Raw genomic sequence first — 20,807 nt, forward strand, 5'->3', positions numbered from 1 at the left:
CTGGCTAGCCAACTCCAATAAGGTATTGAGTTCTCCCACACTGAGAACTTTAGGTTTCTTTCCTTTGATATTTCACAGCTATGTTCTAATGTAGGTGAAAGAAGACACCCCCACCAACATCATCAAAGAGTAACTGTTATCAGTGATGTCATTTTAAAATAATTCCTAAAGTTGAGTGAGAAGGAAGAGATAAAAATTACTAAGTTGCAGTCTGTAACCTATTCAGTTGATCCTGAAATCAATTGAATGGATTGTAGCCAGTATTTTCATTTAAAAAATGAAATAAGGGCAGCCCGGGTGGCTCAGCAGTTTAGCGCTGCCTTCAGCCCAGGGCATGACCCTGGAGACCCGGAATCGAGTCCCACGTCAGGCTCCCTGCATGGAGCCTGCTTCTCCCGCTGCCTGTGTCTCTGCCTCTCTCTCTCTCTCTCTCTCTCTCTCTCTGTGTGTCTCTCATGAATGAATGAATGAATAAATAAATAAATAAATAAATAAATAAGAAGATATAAGAATATTTTACTATATTAAGTATTTTAACATAGTAAGAGTATGTAGGTATCATGCTACGAAAATGTGGTTTTAATTTATATATGTATGTATGTAAGTACAATCACACATATTTAGAATCAGCAGGTAAACAAGTATTTTGTGTCACAGTATTTCTTACTATGTTTTAGTAGTTAAGAAAAGATTTGGAAGTCATTTTTTCAAATAAGTATTTTAGACATACTTTTGTCTATTGGGATGACTAATATGGTTTTGAAATGATAGCCACCACGCCCGCCCCCCCCCCCCCGCCCACAAAAATAACCCCTGCATTGAAAGCCTGATTGAAATTTTAAGACCTACTAGTGTATGCTGAATCTGTCATGGGTTTCCATTACCTCCACTGAAGTTCTGACTTTGAATCTTAGAACATTTCATTTGTGGTGTTACATAGCTTATGTTACCCAGAAGTCTTTCAAGAATATAGTAATGCTACCAGTTGATAAAGAAGAACTAGGTGTACATGTTAACAGCATCATCATTTAGATTGGATTATCTTTTTCTCAGGCATGTAGTTTAACATGCACCAGCACACATACATACACAAGTTTATCAGTGGCTAGCAAAGGCCTATTTTATAATGCAAGATTGAAAAGTTCATACTCTGCATGAAAGTATTAAGATACAAAAGAAGCAATAATCCAAGCTTGAATTTTGTGTAGGTTAGCAATACTATGTTCTATTTGCGCTGTGCCTTTAGTACTTTAATAATTCAGATATAGTAATTCTTTTAGAAATGTTGACGTGGGGGCACCTGGGTGGGCTCAGTAGGTTAAGCATCTGCCTTTGGCTCAGATCATGTTCCCAGGGTTCTGAGATAGAGCCTCACATTGGGCTCCCTGCTCAGCGGGGAGCCTGCTTCTCCCTCTCCCTCTGCCTGCTGTTCCCTCTGCTTGTGTTTCTCCCTCTCTGTCAAATAACTATAAATAAATCAAACCTTAAAAAAAGTGTTGACTTGATCTAGAAAGATACATAAAAGGTGATACTTTTGTTAGTTTTCAGAATTGGATATTTGTACTTCTTAAAACATTTTAATTCACTATATTTGTATGTCTAATAGATGTTTCATTGCTTGAATTCTTCATTGTATATAATAAGTAGCTAGATATTTTCAAAACCAACTTAAATTTTATGGTATGTTACAAATATGTTCCTATGTTTGTGGGCGTGGGCCCCTCCCTCTGCCTATACCTCTGCCTCTCTCTCTCTCTATCTCTATCTCTGTGTCTCTCATGAATAAATAAATAAAATCTTTTTAAAAAAATCTCTATTTTACCAAAAATAGTCAGATGTTCTTCACAAACCCAGTCTTAAAAGTTATGAAGAGCCATTAGATGTTGGAAGCACATCAGTTTTCTAACTTGTTTAATTATATACAAAATGAGAATGACTAATTAATTAGAATATAAGCAGTGCTTTGCTAGACCAGGCCTATTGTTCATCCAACTAGCTTTGCTGACAGTGGGTGGCTATGAAGAATAGTAGTACCTGCTCTTTTGGCATGAATTTCAGAAGGCCAGAGATGTTCCCTAAAGGGAGCATTTGAACCTTTAATTTCTTTATCTGTTAAAATAAGGGTCTGAAAAAGTCCCCTGTAACATTGTTGTTATGTAACAACATAGGATGTAACATTTTGAAGTGTGTGGCACATAGATGATACTCAAGGAAGGTTAAGTTAAGTTTTTACCTATTTATTTTAGTGACAGCATTAATAACTTACACTGCTAACATCCAGCAGAACAGTTCTCATGTGACTTCTCTGATTGAAAATGTTTTGGGTTCTCTGCTTCCCACACATTAAATGTTTGGCTTCTTAGCAGAGGTGAAGGTCCCTTTATTACCTTGTACCAACCTTCTTCTCCAGCCTATTTTGTAATACAGTTTTTCATGTTCTCTGCAGTCCTGTCACACTGAAGTTCAAGAGTCCATACCATTCCTTGGGCACACACCTCTGTGCTTTGTAAAGCTACCCCTTTCATTTGAAATGCTTTTCCACTCTTCCACCCCTGAAAAATTTCTATTCACTCTTCAAGACCAAATGTTATCTCCTTGGTGAACTTTTCTCGAGCCCTCGAATAATTGCTGTCCTTTCTCTGTGTCCCTACAAAATGTTGATGATGGCTTTATTATAGCATTCATCATATTCATTGTAATTGTTTACATATGTGTCTTTTACTGCTGTTTTTAGATCCCCTTAAGGACTACGACTGAGTCTTACTAATCTTTGTTTTACACTACCTAAATAATACCTGGCACAGATTATAGGCCTTCAGTAAATGACAAAGCCTGAGTAAGTGAGTGGGAGGATAGGTCAGTTTGTTGTATTTTGGATATCTTCTTCATCTGATTTGAGGGATTCACAAGACATTGTTCTTTCCTCCTGCCAGACTTGAAATTCCCACAAAAGTCATTGAATAAACGTGGATGTGATGTCTGCTAAAGGCTGACATTTAAAAACTACACACATTGCTTAAGGGAGCAGAGAATTCCACTCTTCTTGAAGCATTAAACTGCCATAAGATTTAAAAGTTGTGAACATCAGCAGTACTATGACCAGTACTATATTATTTATCTCTAGTAATTAAAAAAGTTTGTAATAGATCTGAAGCCCTATGGTAGGAATTTATTTCTTTAAAAATATGGGAATATATGGCCTATAAAGAACCAAGCAGTGGAATGCAGAGGAAATATTAGGGATAGCCACTCATTTTGTCAATGTGGACATATTAATGTGGATGCAAATTAAAGCACCAGTAAATAACAGAAATCAGCAAAGAAAGTGCAAAGACTTAAGGCAGATTACAAATCCAGGTCAGAAGACAGGAAGGTCTGGATCAATGGAAAGAAAGAGACCAATAAAGTTCCAATGATACAATCTTGAGAGAGAAAATTTGTTTATATTAGGGTTTATAGTGGAGTCATATTTTATGCAGGAATAAAGTGTTAATACTTAGGCCTACAGTAAAATCATATGTAGCTAATGTCCTTTGAATACTTTTAGGAAGAAGCCAAGTTGGAAAGGGAACAACATGGCAAAATCTCTCAGAGAACTTGGCTTCTTGGAGTGAGAACAAGTCATTCAGTATGTTCAGGACTATATAGTGGCCAGAAAGAAATTACATGGGTTAATGGAGGCCTGGTCAGAAAGAAGGGCTTTGAAAGTAAGAATGTGGATTGATGGAGAAAGGAAGCCTTTGACAGATTTGTAAACTTGAAAGTGACAATCAGGTTTGCAATATTAAAAGATCATTATAGCGTTAGTGTATTTAAAAGATCATTATGACCTCAGCATAAAGATTAAGATTGGAGTCCTGGAGACTAAATTAAGAGGTCATTGAGGAAATTCAGGATAGTGATGATGATAATGAATATTGCCATGGGACAATGGCACGGGAATGGAGAGAATTCCAAGGACAAGAGAATGCAGCTTCACACTTTAACCTGACTGGGAGGCAAGTTCTAACCATTGCTTTTCCAGGGAGCTTTATTCCCTAGAAAGCATTTATTTATCCGTTGGTAAAACACTAGTAGAGATCATATTCGGCTTCCAGAAACTATACTTGGTTTTGAGTAAGTCCTATTATGGAACAGAAAATTGTTTGAATATGTCTAGTTTTTTTTAATGTAATGTGTCTAGTTACAAAATATAAATCTGAGTGGGTTGCTTCTTGCATTATACTTGAGAAATAAGTTAAAATTTACTTTTATAACATAACATACTTTTATAGTCTATTTGTACAGTATTTCCATAGGCAAGAACATTAATTTCCCCTAAATCATCATCTTCTAAATGTTGACTCTTTTCCAGTTCTTTATAGTTGCAATTATGAGATTGGTAGCTTTGACATTAGCATTCCTTGCCTTTGCAAGAAGGACTTGTGTTACATGTTGTCATGGAAATAAACATTATGAGATGGTGGAAAAGGGGTTTCTTATAAGACAGAAGAAGAAAAATTCTATAGAGTCCCACCAGTCAAAAATTAAAAATTAAATTAAATACTCATGTTGTATATATGTGTATAGAAAATTCAGAAAGCTTTAAATCCATAGATATGCTTAAATTTTTCATTAATTATAGGATTTTCTTCTTTCCCACTTTCAAAATAGGTAGCTTTTAAGAGCATTTGTGATGATTCTTAATTATATTATGTTAAGTAATAAATAACTTATAATTTCTTACTCAGGAAATCATTTAGCTATATAATATTTGCTAATATTGTAATCACCATTTTCTGTAGAAAACTGTGACTATTTCATAAAGCCATTGAAAATAAAAAACTCTGTTGTGTTTTCTCTTATAGTAAGTAGTACTGTCTAGTTGTGCTGGGATTTTGCCTTTTGCTGTTTTCATTAGCAGCTCTTACAGCTTGTTGGAATAATGCCACTTTGGTGCTTTTATTGTTTGTACACACAAGTCCCTGTTTATTCTTATGTCCCCTGATATTGGCAAGAAATTATTGGATTTCTTTTTCTTTTTTTTTTTTTTTTTACTTATTAAATATATCAATGGAGGCAGACATGCTACTGATGAAAGAAATGGTGTTTAGTTGATGGTGACATAATACGCTAGCAGTATTTTATCATTTAGTATTAGGTATTTATAATCTGACACTCCTATTGAACAAATGTGTCATATTATATGTATATAATCCTTTTACTAGTGAATTTCTTTTTTTATTTTTGAAACAGTTTTAATATATGTAGGTAAGGCAAGACCTCATAATTTACAGTGAGATTTATAAAAATTGCTAATTCTTCTTAAAAACATGAATAATGTTTTGAAGAACACAGTGCAAGGAAGCTGTAAATAGAAAAGTTAGGATCATTTGAAGCCTTTTTAGAGCCACACTAAATTTCTTTTGGTCAAATGAAAAAGGGGAAAAAACACACCTTTTAAAAATGAATATTTAGTTAATTTTAGCTTCCTTTGAATCCTGTCTTGGAGAATAATCACCATCCCCATTTGAGTATTTAAAACTCAGAAATATAATGAGTAATCTTGAAGGAAGCAAAAAAACCTTGATTAACAGTAAAATTGTGGGTATCATTGATTAGTAATAATAGAACTTTTTAAATATCTTTTTACTTAGGGTGTAAAATAAGGCAATGTCATTAAAATTTTAAATGGGCATCATTTTACAAATGAGGTAAGAGAACCTGAGAGAAGTCAAAGGAGTCAGTTGTTCAGAACTGAGTTAAATTCAGCTATTTTGACTAAGTAGTACATTTTCTTCTATCACAAGATAATATCAATGACTATATTTAAAGAGAACTAAATCCATTCTGTAGAAAAGGGTCTGACTTTGAACAGGGTGGATAAGCCAGGGACTGGCAACTACTACGGTTTGCTTTAAATAACATTTTCTTTGAATCTAAACTCCATTTTTAAAATTTTAGCTAAGATTCTAGTCAACATGACCTTTATTGTGCCCTGCCTCTGCTGCATTTTAGCAATAAAGAAAAGCTTATTTATTCATTATGGACAGAGCTTTGGAGAGATCTGATTTTTTTTTTCCCCCAGAAAGACTCAGATGTATGTATAAGATCTGATTAGATCAAAGATTGAATGATGTGCATCTCAGTTATAAGTGGATATAAATTCTATCTTTTATTTGAAGTCTAAAGAAGATAGGGGTGAAAAAGGAAATTACAGTTTCTACAACCATCCCAAATTTCATTGTAGGCTTTACATTACAGTAATAAATCGAGATAACTAGATTTGCTTAGCTAAGATGGATAGATTTATTGGTTCCATTTTTAAATTTTTATATAAATAAGTAAACTGCTACCAGTTGCATATGTTTCATCTCTTCTAATAATGTTTTACTGCCATCTGCTCCCTGCATTTTGACATCATTAAACTAAATAGTCCACTTGCCATAAAGGCCGGACGGGAGCTGTCCATTGTCAAAACTGAAGTGTGAAGCATGTAAATATGCTTGTCTTTTTATATAACAAGTAGATTTTGGTTTCCAATCATGATTCTAAGGAAAAAATAAGATAACTATTAATTACCTTCTTTTTCTTTTTTCCTAAACTGGAATTTATTTCTGTGTTGGAAGCTTTCCCGTGCTGAAACAGGAGCATAATTATGAAAGCTCTTCTTTCTCCCCATTTTTCTTTCATTCTGAGATTAAAATATTAAATCTTCTCTGAGTGAAGATACCTGGACTTATTCCTATATGATTTTCATAAAGTTTTTATTTCTTATTAATTGATGCATATGGTTTAAACCAGGAATTGGCAAACTATGGCCCTTGGTCACATCTAGCCCTCCACCTGTTTTTGTAAATAAAGTTTTATTGGATCACTGACATTGTCATTTCTTTACATTTGTTAATGTGGCTCCACTACTACTGCAATGGCAGAGTCGAGTAATTGCCACATACACTGTATGTCCCACAAAACCTAAAATAATTACTCTCTGGCCATTTACAGAAAAAAAATTGCCAAATCTAGGTATAACCACAGGAATAAGAAAAATTTTGCTTGATAATTCTTTACAGTAGATGCAGACTTTTCTCAGAGTCCAGAGCACTCTTGACAGCAGTAATCTGAAGGCACTCTGTTGCCTATTTGTTTGTGAACATCACCTGTGAGAAGATAAACTCTTCGGGCCAGGTATCTTATTCTTTCATACCAAGAGTTCCTGGATCTAAAACATTGTATGTGTTCTCTAAGTAGTTGTTGAACTAATTGATAATTTATTTTTTTAATCATGTAAGATCTTATGTCAGAGTGTAGTAACAACTGACATTTATGAAGCATTTCTTATACATTCAAGAAAACATTTTACTTATACCACCTCATTTAAGCCTCCCACACTGTTTTACAGGTGAGGAAATGTAAAACATTTCTGCATTCATGGAGCTAGGAATTAGCAGAACAAGGAGCCCAAGTGTTATCTTAACATTATCATTATGTTAGATCTATTGCTTCCTCCAGCATAAAATAGCTGAGCAGTGTTCTCTGCTTTTAAAAGATGAGAAATTCAAACATAACTTTGGATAATGATAATAAGGTGTTATCTATTTCAGAGATCTAATGGCTTTAACTGAGAGAGCTATCTTAGAGAATTAGTGGTAGTAAGAGAAATGTAAGGAGTATTCCAAGTTTTCAATTATCCAGTAAATTGTATTCATCATGTGAGACATTGTTGATATTGTTTGACATGAGAAACACTCCTTAAATTTTATTCCCCTTTCTGCTTCAGTTTGTGATTTTGCAGTTTTTTTATGTACATTAAAAGAATTATATTTATATGAGCAACTCGAACCTGAGGCAACTTTCTCTTTTATTTCTGAGACTAGGCTTTCTCACTTATATAAATAGATGAAAATTTGTGGGAAAATGGTAAAAGCCAAGCCCATTTGGATTTTGTGTTACTTTGGAAATAAGATATGTCAAAACTCTAGGTGTAAGGTGAGTATAATTAATTTTAATATATGTCCTTTACAGTTTTCTCATCAAAATAAAAGCAAAATTTTACAAATTTAATATTTTAAATAAATTCTTAGTTTAGATTCTGTATGAGTTCAGAAGTGATCCTCTTTAGTATTCCTGAGGTTGTGAATGATGCCTCGGATTTGTTTTTCATTTTTTAAAAATAATTTATCTGCATTTTTCTTTTTTGTTTCTTTTTATTATTCCTTTCCTCTCCTTTCTTCCCCCTGCCTTTTCTTTAACATGAAACACATTGACCACCCACAGAGCAGGTTTTGTCTTCCCATTGTAAAATTAGAAATTGTAACAGTGATACTAGATTATTTAAAAAATTCTATGTATAGCTGATAAAATGTTGATTTCTAATTGAATGATGGCAAAGCCAGAATATTTTAAGATCTCATATCTTTATCTGCAAGGTACACACTAGCTTTATTTTGCTTGTAACCGATCATATGGAAGTTTTCTGTGTAAGGTCAGCTAGTCAGGAGAAAAAGGCAAGCACATATATCCCAAATTTTAATGATGTGTGATGCAACAAATTAAGAGAGAGAAATGAATCTAATCCAAGTCCCCATGCTCACTTTTAATTAAGACACTCTATATCCAGTTTAATCTGGGTTCTTAGAGTTGAAAGGCTGGTTGCTAATGGAAGAAACTAACCTCCTAAAGTTGTGGAAATATTTGATACTTAGCCTTGGGCACACCTGTTCCAATTCTTTATGGCATACATACCAGCATTCTCCACTGCTTAGAGAACTGATAATAGTTTAATCTGTGTGTTTTGCTTTTAATCATTTAATAAAAAAATCCTTGATTCCATTTAATAAATTTTGCAGAAACCTGTCTAGAATGTACTTTCCTCTGATCCTAGATCTTGGCTTAACTTTAAACCTTTTCTATTTGTACTGGTTATGATTTCATCCCTGGATAATGAAGAGGAGACTGTTGGTTATGCTTTCAACACAAGGAGCTTGACAGACAAAATGCATGGATTCTATGCTTCTCTTGGCCACCATCTGTTCAAGATGATTGGTGAAGGGCTAGAGAAGAAAGCACTTGCTACACACGATAATATGCAAGTGTGTTGCCATCACTGCTACCCGATTTAGTATGTGTAAAATTTCTACCATACCTTTGTGAACAAATTCTCTGAGATGTAGAATTACAATACTTTATCTCCTCAGGGGTGCCAGAATGTCACTTTGATGTAGCCCAGTTATTTATATGAGTACAACATTAGCCTTGGTGTTTATAACTGGAACACCCCTTGCATCTGAGCCAGTTGTTTTTCACACCATAAACCTCACATATAACTTCTGTGTTGTTGAAGCTGTAAGCATTTGTCTTTTTCTCTTGGGGAGGGAACATTAGTATTCATGATATAAGCCTATTTCTGACTTAATAAGAATGAACTATTAACAGGGTTTAGAAAAATATTTTATGCTTATTCCTAAATTTATTGGCATAACTTTCTCTGTTGCTTTATCTTAATTCAAATGTAGTAGTTGAAAGATTCACAGCAATGTAGAGTTTGTACAACAAAAAATGAATTTAACCTTCAAATGCTCTAGTCTATTTGTCATTAGCAAAAGTACTAGATCTATAATTTTATTTTTCTTTCTGAAGCATTTATATACATCCTATTAAATGTATATCTCTCAAAACATGAAGAACCTAGCTTTTTTTTTTTAAGAACCTAACCTTTTATTTATATGTTTATTTCAAGAACTTTGTAGCCATTAATTATAATGGCTGAAAAGTATGGGCAGCTAGATTTAAGGAAAGTTAGATCTCTATAGGAAACTCATCTTTTATAGAATATGCGAAGGGCTTTAAAGTGATAACATAAGCTGTTAGGCACAGCAGGGCAAATAAGAAACAGTACTTTCATACATTGTTCCTAAATTGATTCTGGCAGGCTCGTTAAGGAAATAAAAGTAGCAGAAATTAATAATCTCAAGTTATCACTATCCCGTCCTTCTAAAATAATCCAGAAATGAGAACTTCCAGGTTTAGACCACATTTGCAGAGATCTGCCTTCATAGTTTCATAGGTCATCACTGACTGGCAAAGCATTTGACACTGTGGGCACATAATAAATATTTAATGAATGAATGCATAAGGACATAGATTTTGGAGTCAGATACAAATGTTTTTGGGGGACACATGAGTGGCTCAGTGATTGAGTGTCTGCCTTCAGCTCAAGGTGTGATCCCAGAGTCCTGGGATCAAGTCCCGCATTGGGTTCCATGCAGGGAGCCCGCTTCTCCCTCTGCCTATGTCTCTGCCTCTCCCCCCCCCCCCTCTCTCTCTCTCTCTCTCTGTGTGTGTCTCATGAATAAATGAGTACAACCTTTTTTTTTTTTTTTTTTTTTTTTTAAATGGTTTAGAAACCTAAATTCTCCACTTTCCTCCTTTGGCTTACATCATGCACTCTTCTGGTTTTTCTCCTACTTCTCTGTGTTCCCGAAGTACTTAGATTATTTGCTTTACCCTATGAACTCTTCTGTTTTCATTCTCACTTTCCCTGAACAATCTCATTAACTCCCACAGCCTCAAATGTCATCAATATGCTAATGACTCTTGAATCAATTCTTGTAGCCTTGATCTTTTTTCAGAGTTCCTATATACAATAGATGGTCTGTACTTAGATGAACCACAAGCACCTTCCACTCACAAAAAAAAAAAAAAAAAAAAAAAAAAAGGAGAGGCAAAAAAGCTATGAGCTCTGTGAAGGCAAGGGTTATTCATGTTTTGTTACCTGCTGTGTACTCATGTGTAATATAGTGCCTGCCACGTTGTTAGGTTCTCAGTATATACTTGACTAAATGAAGATCTATAATTACACTCATTATCTTTCCATCATTCTGGCACTAAATCCCACTATAATATAATAAACTGTTTAGTGATCTATAACTTTCTTTAAACTTCATGAGGACAGAAATTTTGTTTCTGTTATTCAGGGTGGTAAAGCCTAGCAAATTACTTGGTATGTAGTAGTTCAAAAAACATTTTGCTCATTTTGTTGCTCTACATGTCCTTGGTCAAGTCACTTATCCTCTCTGAGCTTTATATTCTTTATCTATTAAATAGTAATATTAATGCCTTATAACCTTGTAAAGATCAAACAATTCAGTTGCCCAATGTGGGACTTGATCCTGGGTCTCCAGGATCACAGCCTGGGCTGAAGGCAGTTACTAAACCGCTGAGCCATCTGGGCTACCCTCTTTAACTTATTACTATAGAACAAAGTTCAAATACACACACACACATATATATAACTAGAGACTTGGTTTCTTCTACAGATATGTTGAAAATGGTGGGGAGATGAAAGGGATTATAGGCTAAAAGCAATTTAAGAGGCATATAACCAAATGTAGTAAGTGGACCTTACTTGGATCTTGATTAATACTGGGCTGGAGTGTATGCAGTAGGCAGAATAATGCCCTCCCCGAAGATGGTCATGTCCTTATACCTAGAATCTATGAATATGTTATATTACATGTCTCAGGTGAGCTAGAGATGAAGATGGAATTCTGAATGCTCTCAGCTGACCTTAAAATGGGGGATATTATCCTGTCTTATCCTGGGGAGCCCAGCATAATCACAAGGATCTTTAGAACTAGAAAATGGAAGCAGAAGAGAGGAGTGATAAAGTAATGCAGAACGTGTTGCTGGCTTTGAGGTGGCAGAAGAGGGCTATGAACCACAGAATTTGGGAGCCTCTAGAAGTTGGAAAAGACAAGGAAAGGAGTTTTCCCTAGAACCTCCAGAAAGAGATGGCCCTGCCAACACCTTGACTTTGGCCCAGCAGTAGCTGTGTAGGAGAACTGTAAAGCAGTTACACTTGTGTTGTTTTTACATAGCAACAATAGAATACTAATACAGGCATTAATCATGAAAAATGGAAAATTGGTTATTTGATCGTGTTTAGGAAAATTCCTTTATTTTAAGTGTGATAATGGAGATATAGTTAGGTTTTTAAAAAAGAATGTTCTTTTAGAGATGATACTGAAATATTAAGGATCTTGAATTTGCTTCAGAATGGTTGGGAAGTGGCAGGGAGTGAATGGCATGTAAATGAAACATATCAGCTATAAACTGATAAATTGTTAAAACTTGTTTCTTTTTCTTTATTAAATTTGACTGGTTTTTAAAATAATTGTTTCCTTAGCATCCTCTAAAGATGATTAATGTTAATGATTTTTGGTTTTTGTTTTTAAATTTTCGGAATCATTGTGAGCTCATGGGGTTAAACATATTTGAAGTATTTTAGTCCATGGTTATTATCCTTATTAACGCTCAAACCATCTCATCTACTTCTTTGAAGTCCATTTGATACAGCCATAGTAGTCTTTGATAGCTTTCTTCCTTTTCTAATATGATAAGATATTCTAGACTTCCCCTGTTTATTTTCTGTCCTAATCCTAGAATTAGCGGTTTCTTTAAGGAGTCTGGTTCCTTTTAATGGGAAGTTAATAATTTTGGTACTGGAGTCAATTCATTCTCTGAATAAAGATATATTAAGCATTATGCCAGGGATGGTTCTAGGTGCTGGAGACATTTCAGTGAACAAAACAAACAGTGTCCCTGGCCTCAACGTGTGGAGAGATAGAGAATAGAAAAAATAGAAAGAATAGAAAATTTGCTAGATGGGGATGAGCACTGTGGAAAAAGATAAACCAGTGAAGGACTATAGGGAATGCTGGTTTGTGGTAGGGGGTTGCTATTTCATATAGGATGGTGAGAGAAAGCAGCATTAATAAAATAGCCTTTAAGAAGACAATCTGAAGGAAATGAGAAAGAAAACCATGCAAATAACTAGGAACAGTAATTCCAGGAGGAGGGAAGAGGAAGTACAAAGGCACTGAATCAGAAGCATACTGGCCATTTAGAGAAGTGGTGAAAAAGCCAGTGAGCCTTTCATGTAATGGGCAAAGGGAAAGTGGCAGATCAGGTCAAAGAGGTAGTAGGAATCAGATTCTAGAGGATCATTAGTTAGAAGGGAGCTGTTGGAGGGTTTTGAGCATAGGTTTGACTTAGGTTTTTCCAGCCTCTGTATTGTTGACAAGAGTAGAAGCAGGATCTCTAGGCAGTCACTGTAGTAAGTCAAGCAAGGGATGTTAGTGGCTTAGACGAAGGATAGATGTACTATGGAGATGGTAAGAAATCATTAGGTTACATATTTCTCATATTGTTGTGAGCAGTTCATCTTCTAACACCAAACTTGCTCTTTTACTGAATGATATATTCATTAATTCAGAAGCACAACATCTTAATCTACCTTAGAAGATACTAGCTAGCTACATCTGTTGTTATTTTAGTTTCTATTTTGGGTTATCATCCCACCCCAGCCCCAACTGGCTTAAGTTTCCAAGTAAGGTTTGACATGATGTAGTGTTTTTTTCATCTGTTACATATCAGTAATAAGAATATTTGGGACACCAGGGTGGCTCAGTGGTTGAGCGTTTGCCTGTGGCTTGGGGCATGATCCTAGAGTCCTGGGATTGAGTCCCACATCGGGCTCCCTGGAAGGAGCCTGCTTCTCCCTCTGCCTGTGTCTCTGCCTCTCTCTGTGTGTCTCTCATGAATAAATACATAAAATCTTAAAAAAAAAAAAAAAGAATATTTTATTGGTAGTTGAAAAATTTGACTTGAACCAAAAGAATTAACCAATCATCCCACCCCAGCCCCAACTGGCTTAAGTTAAGTTTCCAAGTAAGGTTTGACATGATGTAGTGTTTTTTTTCACCTATTACATATCAGTAATAAGAATATTTGGGACACCTGGGTGGCTCAGCGGTTTGGCACCTGCCTTTGGCCCAGGGCATGATCCTGGAGTCCCGGGATCTAGTCCCATATCTGGCTCCCTGCATAGAGCCTGCTTCTCCCTCTGCCTGTGTGTGTCTCTGCCTCTCTCTCTCTCTCTGTCTCTCATGAATAAATAAATAAAATCTTAAAAAAAAAAAAAGAATTAGCCAATCAATTTCATGCCTATTTAATTTAAGTACAGTCTGGCCAGATGTTTAATGTATACATTATAATTTTCACTACTATTTTTTTATGTATTGGTTTAGAATTAATAGCCTTTTTTGAGCAGGGATAGAAAGCAAAAATATCAAATAACCCACTTTATTTTTAATACAGTTAGAAAACATCTGATTTCAGATAATTCACACACTGTACTACCAACTGTTGTATTGGTCTTAATCTCTTGTTTTCTCTCCAAAAACTATTTGTATAAACAAGCTGAGCTATTTTTGAAACACAGTAAATAGATAATTTTGAATTCCTTATAGTATTTTATAATATTATATAGTATGTAATTATAATATTATACACGTTACACGTATTATTATAATTATCTAAAATTGCCTAAAACTTGTGTTAACTAATTTGCTGAACAGAACAAACCTGAATCACCTGTTTGGGAAATAATGCAGCTAAGATCTTTCTAGGGTGAAGAATTTTCATTATATCTTCTCCAAATATTACAGAGAATTACCTCCTAACAACAGGAGGTAGGTATCCTACCTAAATTAATGACTCAATTTTTAAAAATTGTTCATCTCCAATTTATAGTCTGTAGTCCAAAAGAGGTGACTTTATTTCCATGTTGTAAGTTAAATTCATGTTTAATAAGTCAGGGATCTGTTTGCTTTTTAAAAATGTATTGTTTCTTAGATTTCTCCATTGTTTGGAAAACTAGCAACTCAGCATATTTGACAGCTTTCCATCCTATATACTGAAAAAGTATTCTAGTGTGCTGCTAGTTTTATATACTAATTTATGTTTATTTAATAATATTCTTTATAATCCTTTAGTGCTAAGAAACAAAAACATAGAATAGGTATGAATGTATGTCATTCTCAACCTTTAGTTGATTCATAAATAACCATTCTAAAGTTAATAAGATATTCTCACTAATACTATTGGTTTAGAGAGTAGCTAGTAGCTTTAAATTTCTGGATGCATTTTGTAGTGCTGTATTTTATACAAAAGAATAAAAATTAACTTTCCAACATGGTCCCTGTGGGGTAGAGATTAGCCACAAAGAAGCCAAATTTAATGACAGTTGCTTAAGATTAAAGTTAAAAAGGAAAACTTGAGTCAAGAACTAACTTCTTCCTAATGTTCTCATTGTGACACTACTGACTCATTCATTATTCAGTTTGAGTAAGTCACTTAAATTTTTTGTGACTTAGATTCATAGATTATGAAATGGGGCTAATTTAATGATCCTATTTAATAGCTCTAGTAGAACTTAAAAGAAATAGTTGTTTTTATTCCAAATAAGTAGATTGTCATCTTTAAACTACTAACTCTGAAGCGATGTATATTTTTTTTCTACATAAAAGTGGTTTTTATGACAGGTTCGATAAATGTGAAGTATTTTGGTCTCTGTACCACCCATGGAAGATTGTTTTTCTCTGCACAGTAGTGCAGTTCTCTACAGAATTATTGAGGAAATGGGGCTCATTTTGTGGTGCCTTCCCTGTCTCAAGACCTTACCTACTTACACCTCCCTCTCCCCATTAAGCCAAGTGAGCAGAGGCCAGGGCTTGGCACTTGATGACTCAAAAGTTGCCCATTTCTGATCTAAAGTAGTGAGAAATCCAGTCTGAAGAAATGAAACATCATTTTATTCATACGGGAAGTAACTATGCCTTGGAAATGTTCAAGACTTAATAATTAGCAAAGCTTGTGTAGCTTTGTGTGCAGGCCAATGTACTAGCAACACAGCAACAAAACAGAGGTGTGAGAATTTCAGTCTTATCCAAAGTGGTTAAAATAGGGCAGTAACAGAAAACAAGGCTTTTATTTCCAAGCAAGGAATGGCAGTGAGCTTAGAGCTTAATTATATGTGTTTAAGACACAGTCACATGTTTCATGTTTAAGGATGGTTTCTCATGTTAAATAAGTTAGTTCCCTATGTACCTTCTCCTTGAGGCATGGGCCAGATGGATTATGTCCCATTTTACAATGACTGATGGAGAATTACTACACTCTTTTATTGCTAAAAATGTCTCAGTGACTCAGTACTTTAGGGCTTATGCATAGATAATGTGATAAAATAAAGGCATATGGTAGATGAAAGGGTTTCACTCTCTTTGAGGTCTGATTTTCAGATTTTTCAATTGGTAACTTTCCCATGGTTTGAAATCCTGAACCTAATCCACATTTTAAAAATATCTATCTCAATATTTTCTCTAAAAAGGCAAAATGAAAGTGATTTGGAACCTTCAATATTTGCTTGATTAAATATTATTTTTTTGCCTTCTATTTATGAGGCAATTTTCTGATAGTGGGTAGAAAAATTATAGTTTTTCCTCTTTAAGATTTTATTGTTGACTTAGGAAGGAAAAAGTATTATAAAATACTGATAAATTATATAGGCAGGGATGTTGCAGATGTTAAGAGAAGACTTCTAGCTGGGATTCTCTGGGAATATTGGGCAGCGGGGTGGAGGGGGACTCAGGAAATGGAACTTCCATGAGCCTTGTAGACAGAAAACTATGAGTAAGACTGAATAAAGAGACATTTCACTGGTTGATGGTCATAGAAGCAGGGTCTTGCCTGGCATGATGAAGGGACAGTGAGTAACCTATAGCATAGTGCCTAAGAGGACTGACTCTGGAGCCAAACTGCCTGGGTTCAGGATTGACCTTTATTTGCTACATGACCTTGGGCCAGTTTCTTAATTATTCTTTGCCTCAAATAGAATTTTTAAAATTATGCTAATCTTGCCTGAATTCATGGAGCTGTGCCTTCAAATAGTGATGGCTCAAATTAAATATTAAATAAGTATAATAGGTATGATGATAGACAGGGATGTGAGTGGGCATAGATGATAAGGTTGTAAAGAAGATTGGAGTGAGTTCCTTGAAGGACTGGTCTAACGAGACTGAATAAGCAAGAAACCATGATGAAAGTAGTATGAAAAATAGTCTAGCAGAGAAGGTTGAAAAGAGATTGGCAGCAGAGAGTCTGGTTAGGAGATTTGTGATTTTCCAGACTTGAGGGATTCAATACTGGGACTCAAATGATAGCCCAGGAGTTTGGATTGAAAAGAAGGGACAGACCTTGGGAGCACTTAGAGTCAAGCATTTGTTAAGGTCTGAGGACTGTCAGGCACACAGGAGACAGAGGGGTGTGCCTGAGTAAATGGGAGAATTCAAACATACAGGAGGGACTTCTTAGGAAGAGCTGGTAATGGATGTAAAAAGATCAAACCCATTTTGAATGTCTTGAATTTAAAGACAAGAACAGGATTTGGCATTGAAAATGCTTATCTGTTGCTCTAAGGGAAGTAGGGTCTGGATATAGAAATGGAAGACCCACAGAAGAGCAAATTGTGCAAGTGAATGAGGTAACAAGGAAGAGCATGTATACAGTAATTTTCTTTCCCATTTCTATAAGATAAAGTGTGACTTTAAGGGAATGAAACATGTTCTATCCCAGTTGAGTCACTTGAAACAAGGGCAATAGTAAAGCTTGCTGTCCTATAAAGTGCCATTTCACAGCTCAAGTGCCAGATGCAGATGTGCTAAGTATTATTAAAGCTGGGTTTCTGGATCTGTAATTGCACATCATTGCAAACAGGCTTTATTCTGGTAAGGGAGAGTAATCCTTTCAGTTATCCTAATTAACCATCTAATTCTAACCACACCTGTAATATGAATCCTGTCAATACAGATACATGCAGTTAATTTATATTATTATTTATTATAAACAAAAGTTGTCCTTTCTTAAGATTTTACTTATTTATTCATGAGAGACTCAGAGAGAGAGGGGGGTAGATACACAGGCAGAGGGAGAAGCAGGCTCCATGCAGGGAGCCCGACGTGGGACTTGATCCCTGGACTCCAGAATCACACCCTGCACCGAAGGCAGGCGCTAAACCGCTGAGCCACCCAGAGATCCCCTGTTCTTTCTTTTCTGCTACATTGTAATTGCCTGTGGGTAAGGAGCAGGCTGCCTGTTCATTTCATTCCCTCACAGATATCGCATTCATTCATTTATGTATTGATTCCAGTTCATTAATTTATTCATTTGTTCCTTCATTCTAGATACTGTATTAGTTGCTAGGGTGAGGAATAAGGCATAGTTCCTGCTCTTAGGGAGCTTAACAATTTAGTTGGGGAAGAAAAGACATAGATATATGAAGTAGAAACAATAATAAAGTCATTCACAGAAATTATGGTAACGTGAAAGAGAAACATTCAATCTGGATTATGTGGCATAGGCAGTGGGGGAGAGGTACTTCAGGGAAGATTTTTGGAGCAGTTGACTTCTGCTAAATCTTAAATGATATATAGTGGTTACTAGGTACACAGAAGAGGAGAGAAATGATAGTGAAGACAGCCTGTGCTTATTAGACTCACAGGAAAATGTGAAGCCTTTGATATTGCTGCAGCATGAAAACAGAGGCAGAGAGTGATGAGAGGTGAGGCTGTAGAGCAGGCATAGAGCCCTGGAGGGATCTGGATGCAGTGCTTAGAAGCATGGAATACATTCAGTGGTCAGAAATGAGGGGGATCCTTGATGTGGCCTATACAGCATTGTGATCTGATAAGATTTCAGTTCTGGGTGGCAGTTGGGAAGAGCCTTTAAGAAAGACAAGACGGGGATGCATGGGTGGCTTAGTGGTTGAGCGACTTCATTTGGCTCAGGGTGTGATCCCGGAATCCCAGGATCAAGTCCCACATCAGGCTCCCTGCATGGAGCCTGCTTCTCCCTCTGCCTGTGTCTGCCTCTCTCTTCTCTCTGTCCCTCGTGAATAAATAAATAAAATCTTAGGGGATCCCTGGGTGAGGCTCAGCGGTTTGGCACCTGCCTTTAGCCCAGGGCGCAATCCTGGAGTCCCGGGATCGAGTCCCACATCAGGCTCCCGGCATGGAGCCTGCTTCTCCCTCTGCCTGTGTCTCTGCCTGCTTCTCTCTCTCTCTCTCTCTCCCTCTCTCTGTCATGAATAAATAAATAAGTAAATCTTATAAATAAATAAATAAATAAATAAATAAATAAATAAATAAATAAAATCTTTAAAAAAGAAAAGATACAAGACATTTTGGCAATTAGCAAGACAGTTAGGACCTCAATCAGGACAGTATTGTAGGAGTAGAGATGAGTGGGCAAAATCAAGAAGTATTTGTTATATAAAATCAGCAGTACCCAATATAGCGGAAAGGTCCTAGGATGGTTTTTAGGTAGTTACCATATACTACTGGGTAATTAGAAAATACAGGGAGAGAGAGGATACAGTGAGTTCATTTTTATTTTTGTTATCTTCAACACATTAAGATTTTTAATACTCCTCTGATGTATTTGGAATTAAATCTATTGATGGTTAGCAGAGATGTCTAGATGACTAGAACTATCTCGCTGTCAATATTCACCTTAACTGTATCTCCTCTTGGAAGCAGAGGCGACTCTACTTTTCCTACAATAAATACCCTGTGCATTCATAGCTCTTTAAATGCGTTCATCTGTCATAACTCTTTCACTGTGTTGTAATCCTTGATTTTCTTTTCTGTTTATTTCTGTAGTCACAGTCCAGTGTTTGATACATAACCTCTCCGTATATGTGAGCAAATAAATCAGTAGATTTTGTTTGGTTATTATTTCTAATAACCAACGTATTATTTGATTATTAGAAAAAGTCATATTTGGCTTTTTCCCCATCTAATTCTTCTATGTCTTAACTCCTAGTGCTTTCCCCTGGAAGAATCTCAAACAGTGCAGCTTCATCAGGAGCAGTAACATCAGCCAACTCAGCTGGGGGACAGCCCCAGCCAGGTGACCAGGATACTTTAGTGCAAAGAGCTGAGCACATTCCAGCAGGGAAACGAACTCCAATGTGTGCCCATTGTAACCAGGTCATCAGGTTGGTTATTCATTTTTGAAATTTTTTTGAAAGTACTTAATACCAATGTTGATTTTTTTTTTTAGTATTCTGAAAGATTTGAAATTTTATTAGTGAGATTATTCTTAGTATATTTCTATGTAATAGTTATTGAAGTAGATAAATTGGAATATATATATTAGAATCTATCACAATGAAAAGTAATTCTGGACTCGGTGAAAATAAAACTAAAAATACCAATTTTCTGAGTTATTAATTCTTACTAGAACTAAGAAAAATAATTATTAATGTGGCCTTTCAGAGAATAATAAAATTTAAGACTTAGAGGGACCCTGAAGATCATTTATCTGAACTTCAATCTTTTACAAATTGTAAAAGTGAGGACTTTTCATTTAGATGAAAAATAACTAGTGATATAAAATAAAGAACTTTGAGCCCTAGAGAAAAGAAGATTGGATTTTTGAATACCAAAGCACTGAAAGATAAAATTACCTTCAGATATATTCATAAATACTTTTAATTTTAGATTAGGTCATAACCTGCTTCTTTAAAATATCTCTTATCCAAATCTGTTTTATTGTCTCTTAAGTTCTAAGAGGGGAAAAAAGGCCAGAGATCTTAAGTGAGTGCTCTATATTGACTCTTAATAAACCTCTGAGCATTTCTTAATAAGTGGTTTTTAAAATATTAGGAGGTATAGATAAGAATGTTGATTGCAGGGATTCCACCAACTGAACCTTATTGCCTCCTCTGTGAGTTGCCGTGTTGGCAACTCACAATGATAGTTTGAAATGATTGCTTAGGCGCTCTTCTTACTTTTAATTTATCCTTTTTGAAATAGTTGGAACAGTGGCTTCTTTAAAGTTGAATAAGATTAAGGCTTACTTGCATTTCCCCTACTCTATGATGTAGTTATTACTTAGGATAATGTTTCTACTTAATACTTAAAATG

At 35.4% G+C, this 20,807-nt stretch overlaps 1 protein-coding gene across 16 annotated transcripts in view; it reads left to right on the forward strand.

Annotated features, from left to right (window-relative positions):
• The window catches only part of PDLIM5 (PDZ and LIM domain 5), a 212,149-nt gene that overhangs the window by 168,281 nt on the left and 23,061 nt on the right, over positions 1 to 20,807 (forward strand). For all 16 annotated transcript variants that reach the window (XM_041758599.1, XM_041758591.1, XM_041758593.1 and 13 more), the window contains one exon: positions 19,702 to 19,876. In XM_041758599.1, coding sequence (XP_041614533.1) covers positions 19,702 to 19,876 — 175 coding nt within the window. The remainder of the gene's footprint in view (positions 1 to 19,701; positions 19,877 to 20,807) is intronic.

This window comes from Vulpes lagopus, chromosome 6 (assembly GCF_018345385.1).
Source record: "Vulpes lagopus strain Blue_001 chromosome 6, ASM1834538v1, whole genome shotgun sequence".
NCBI classification, from domain to species: Eukaryota; Metazoa; Chordata; class Mammalia; order Carnivora; family Canidae; genus Vulpes; species Vulpes lagopus.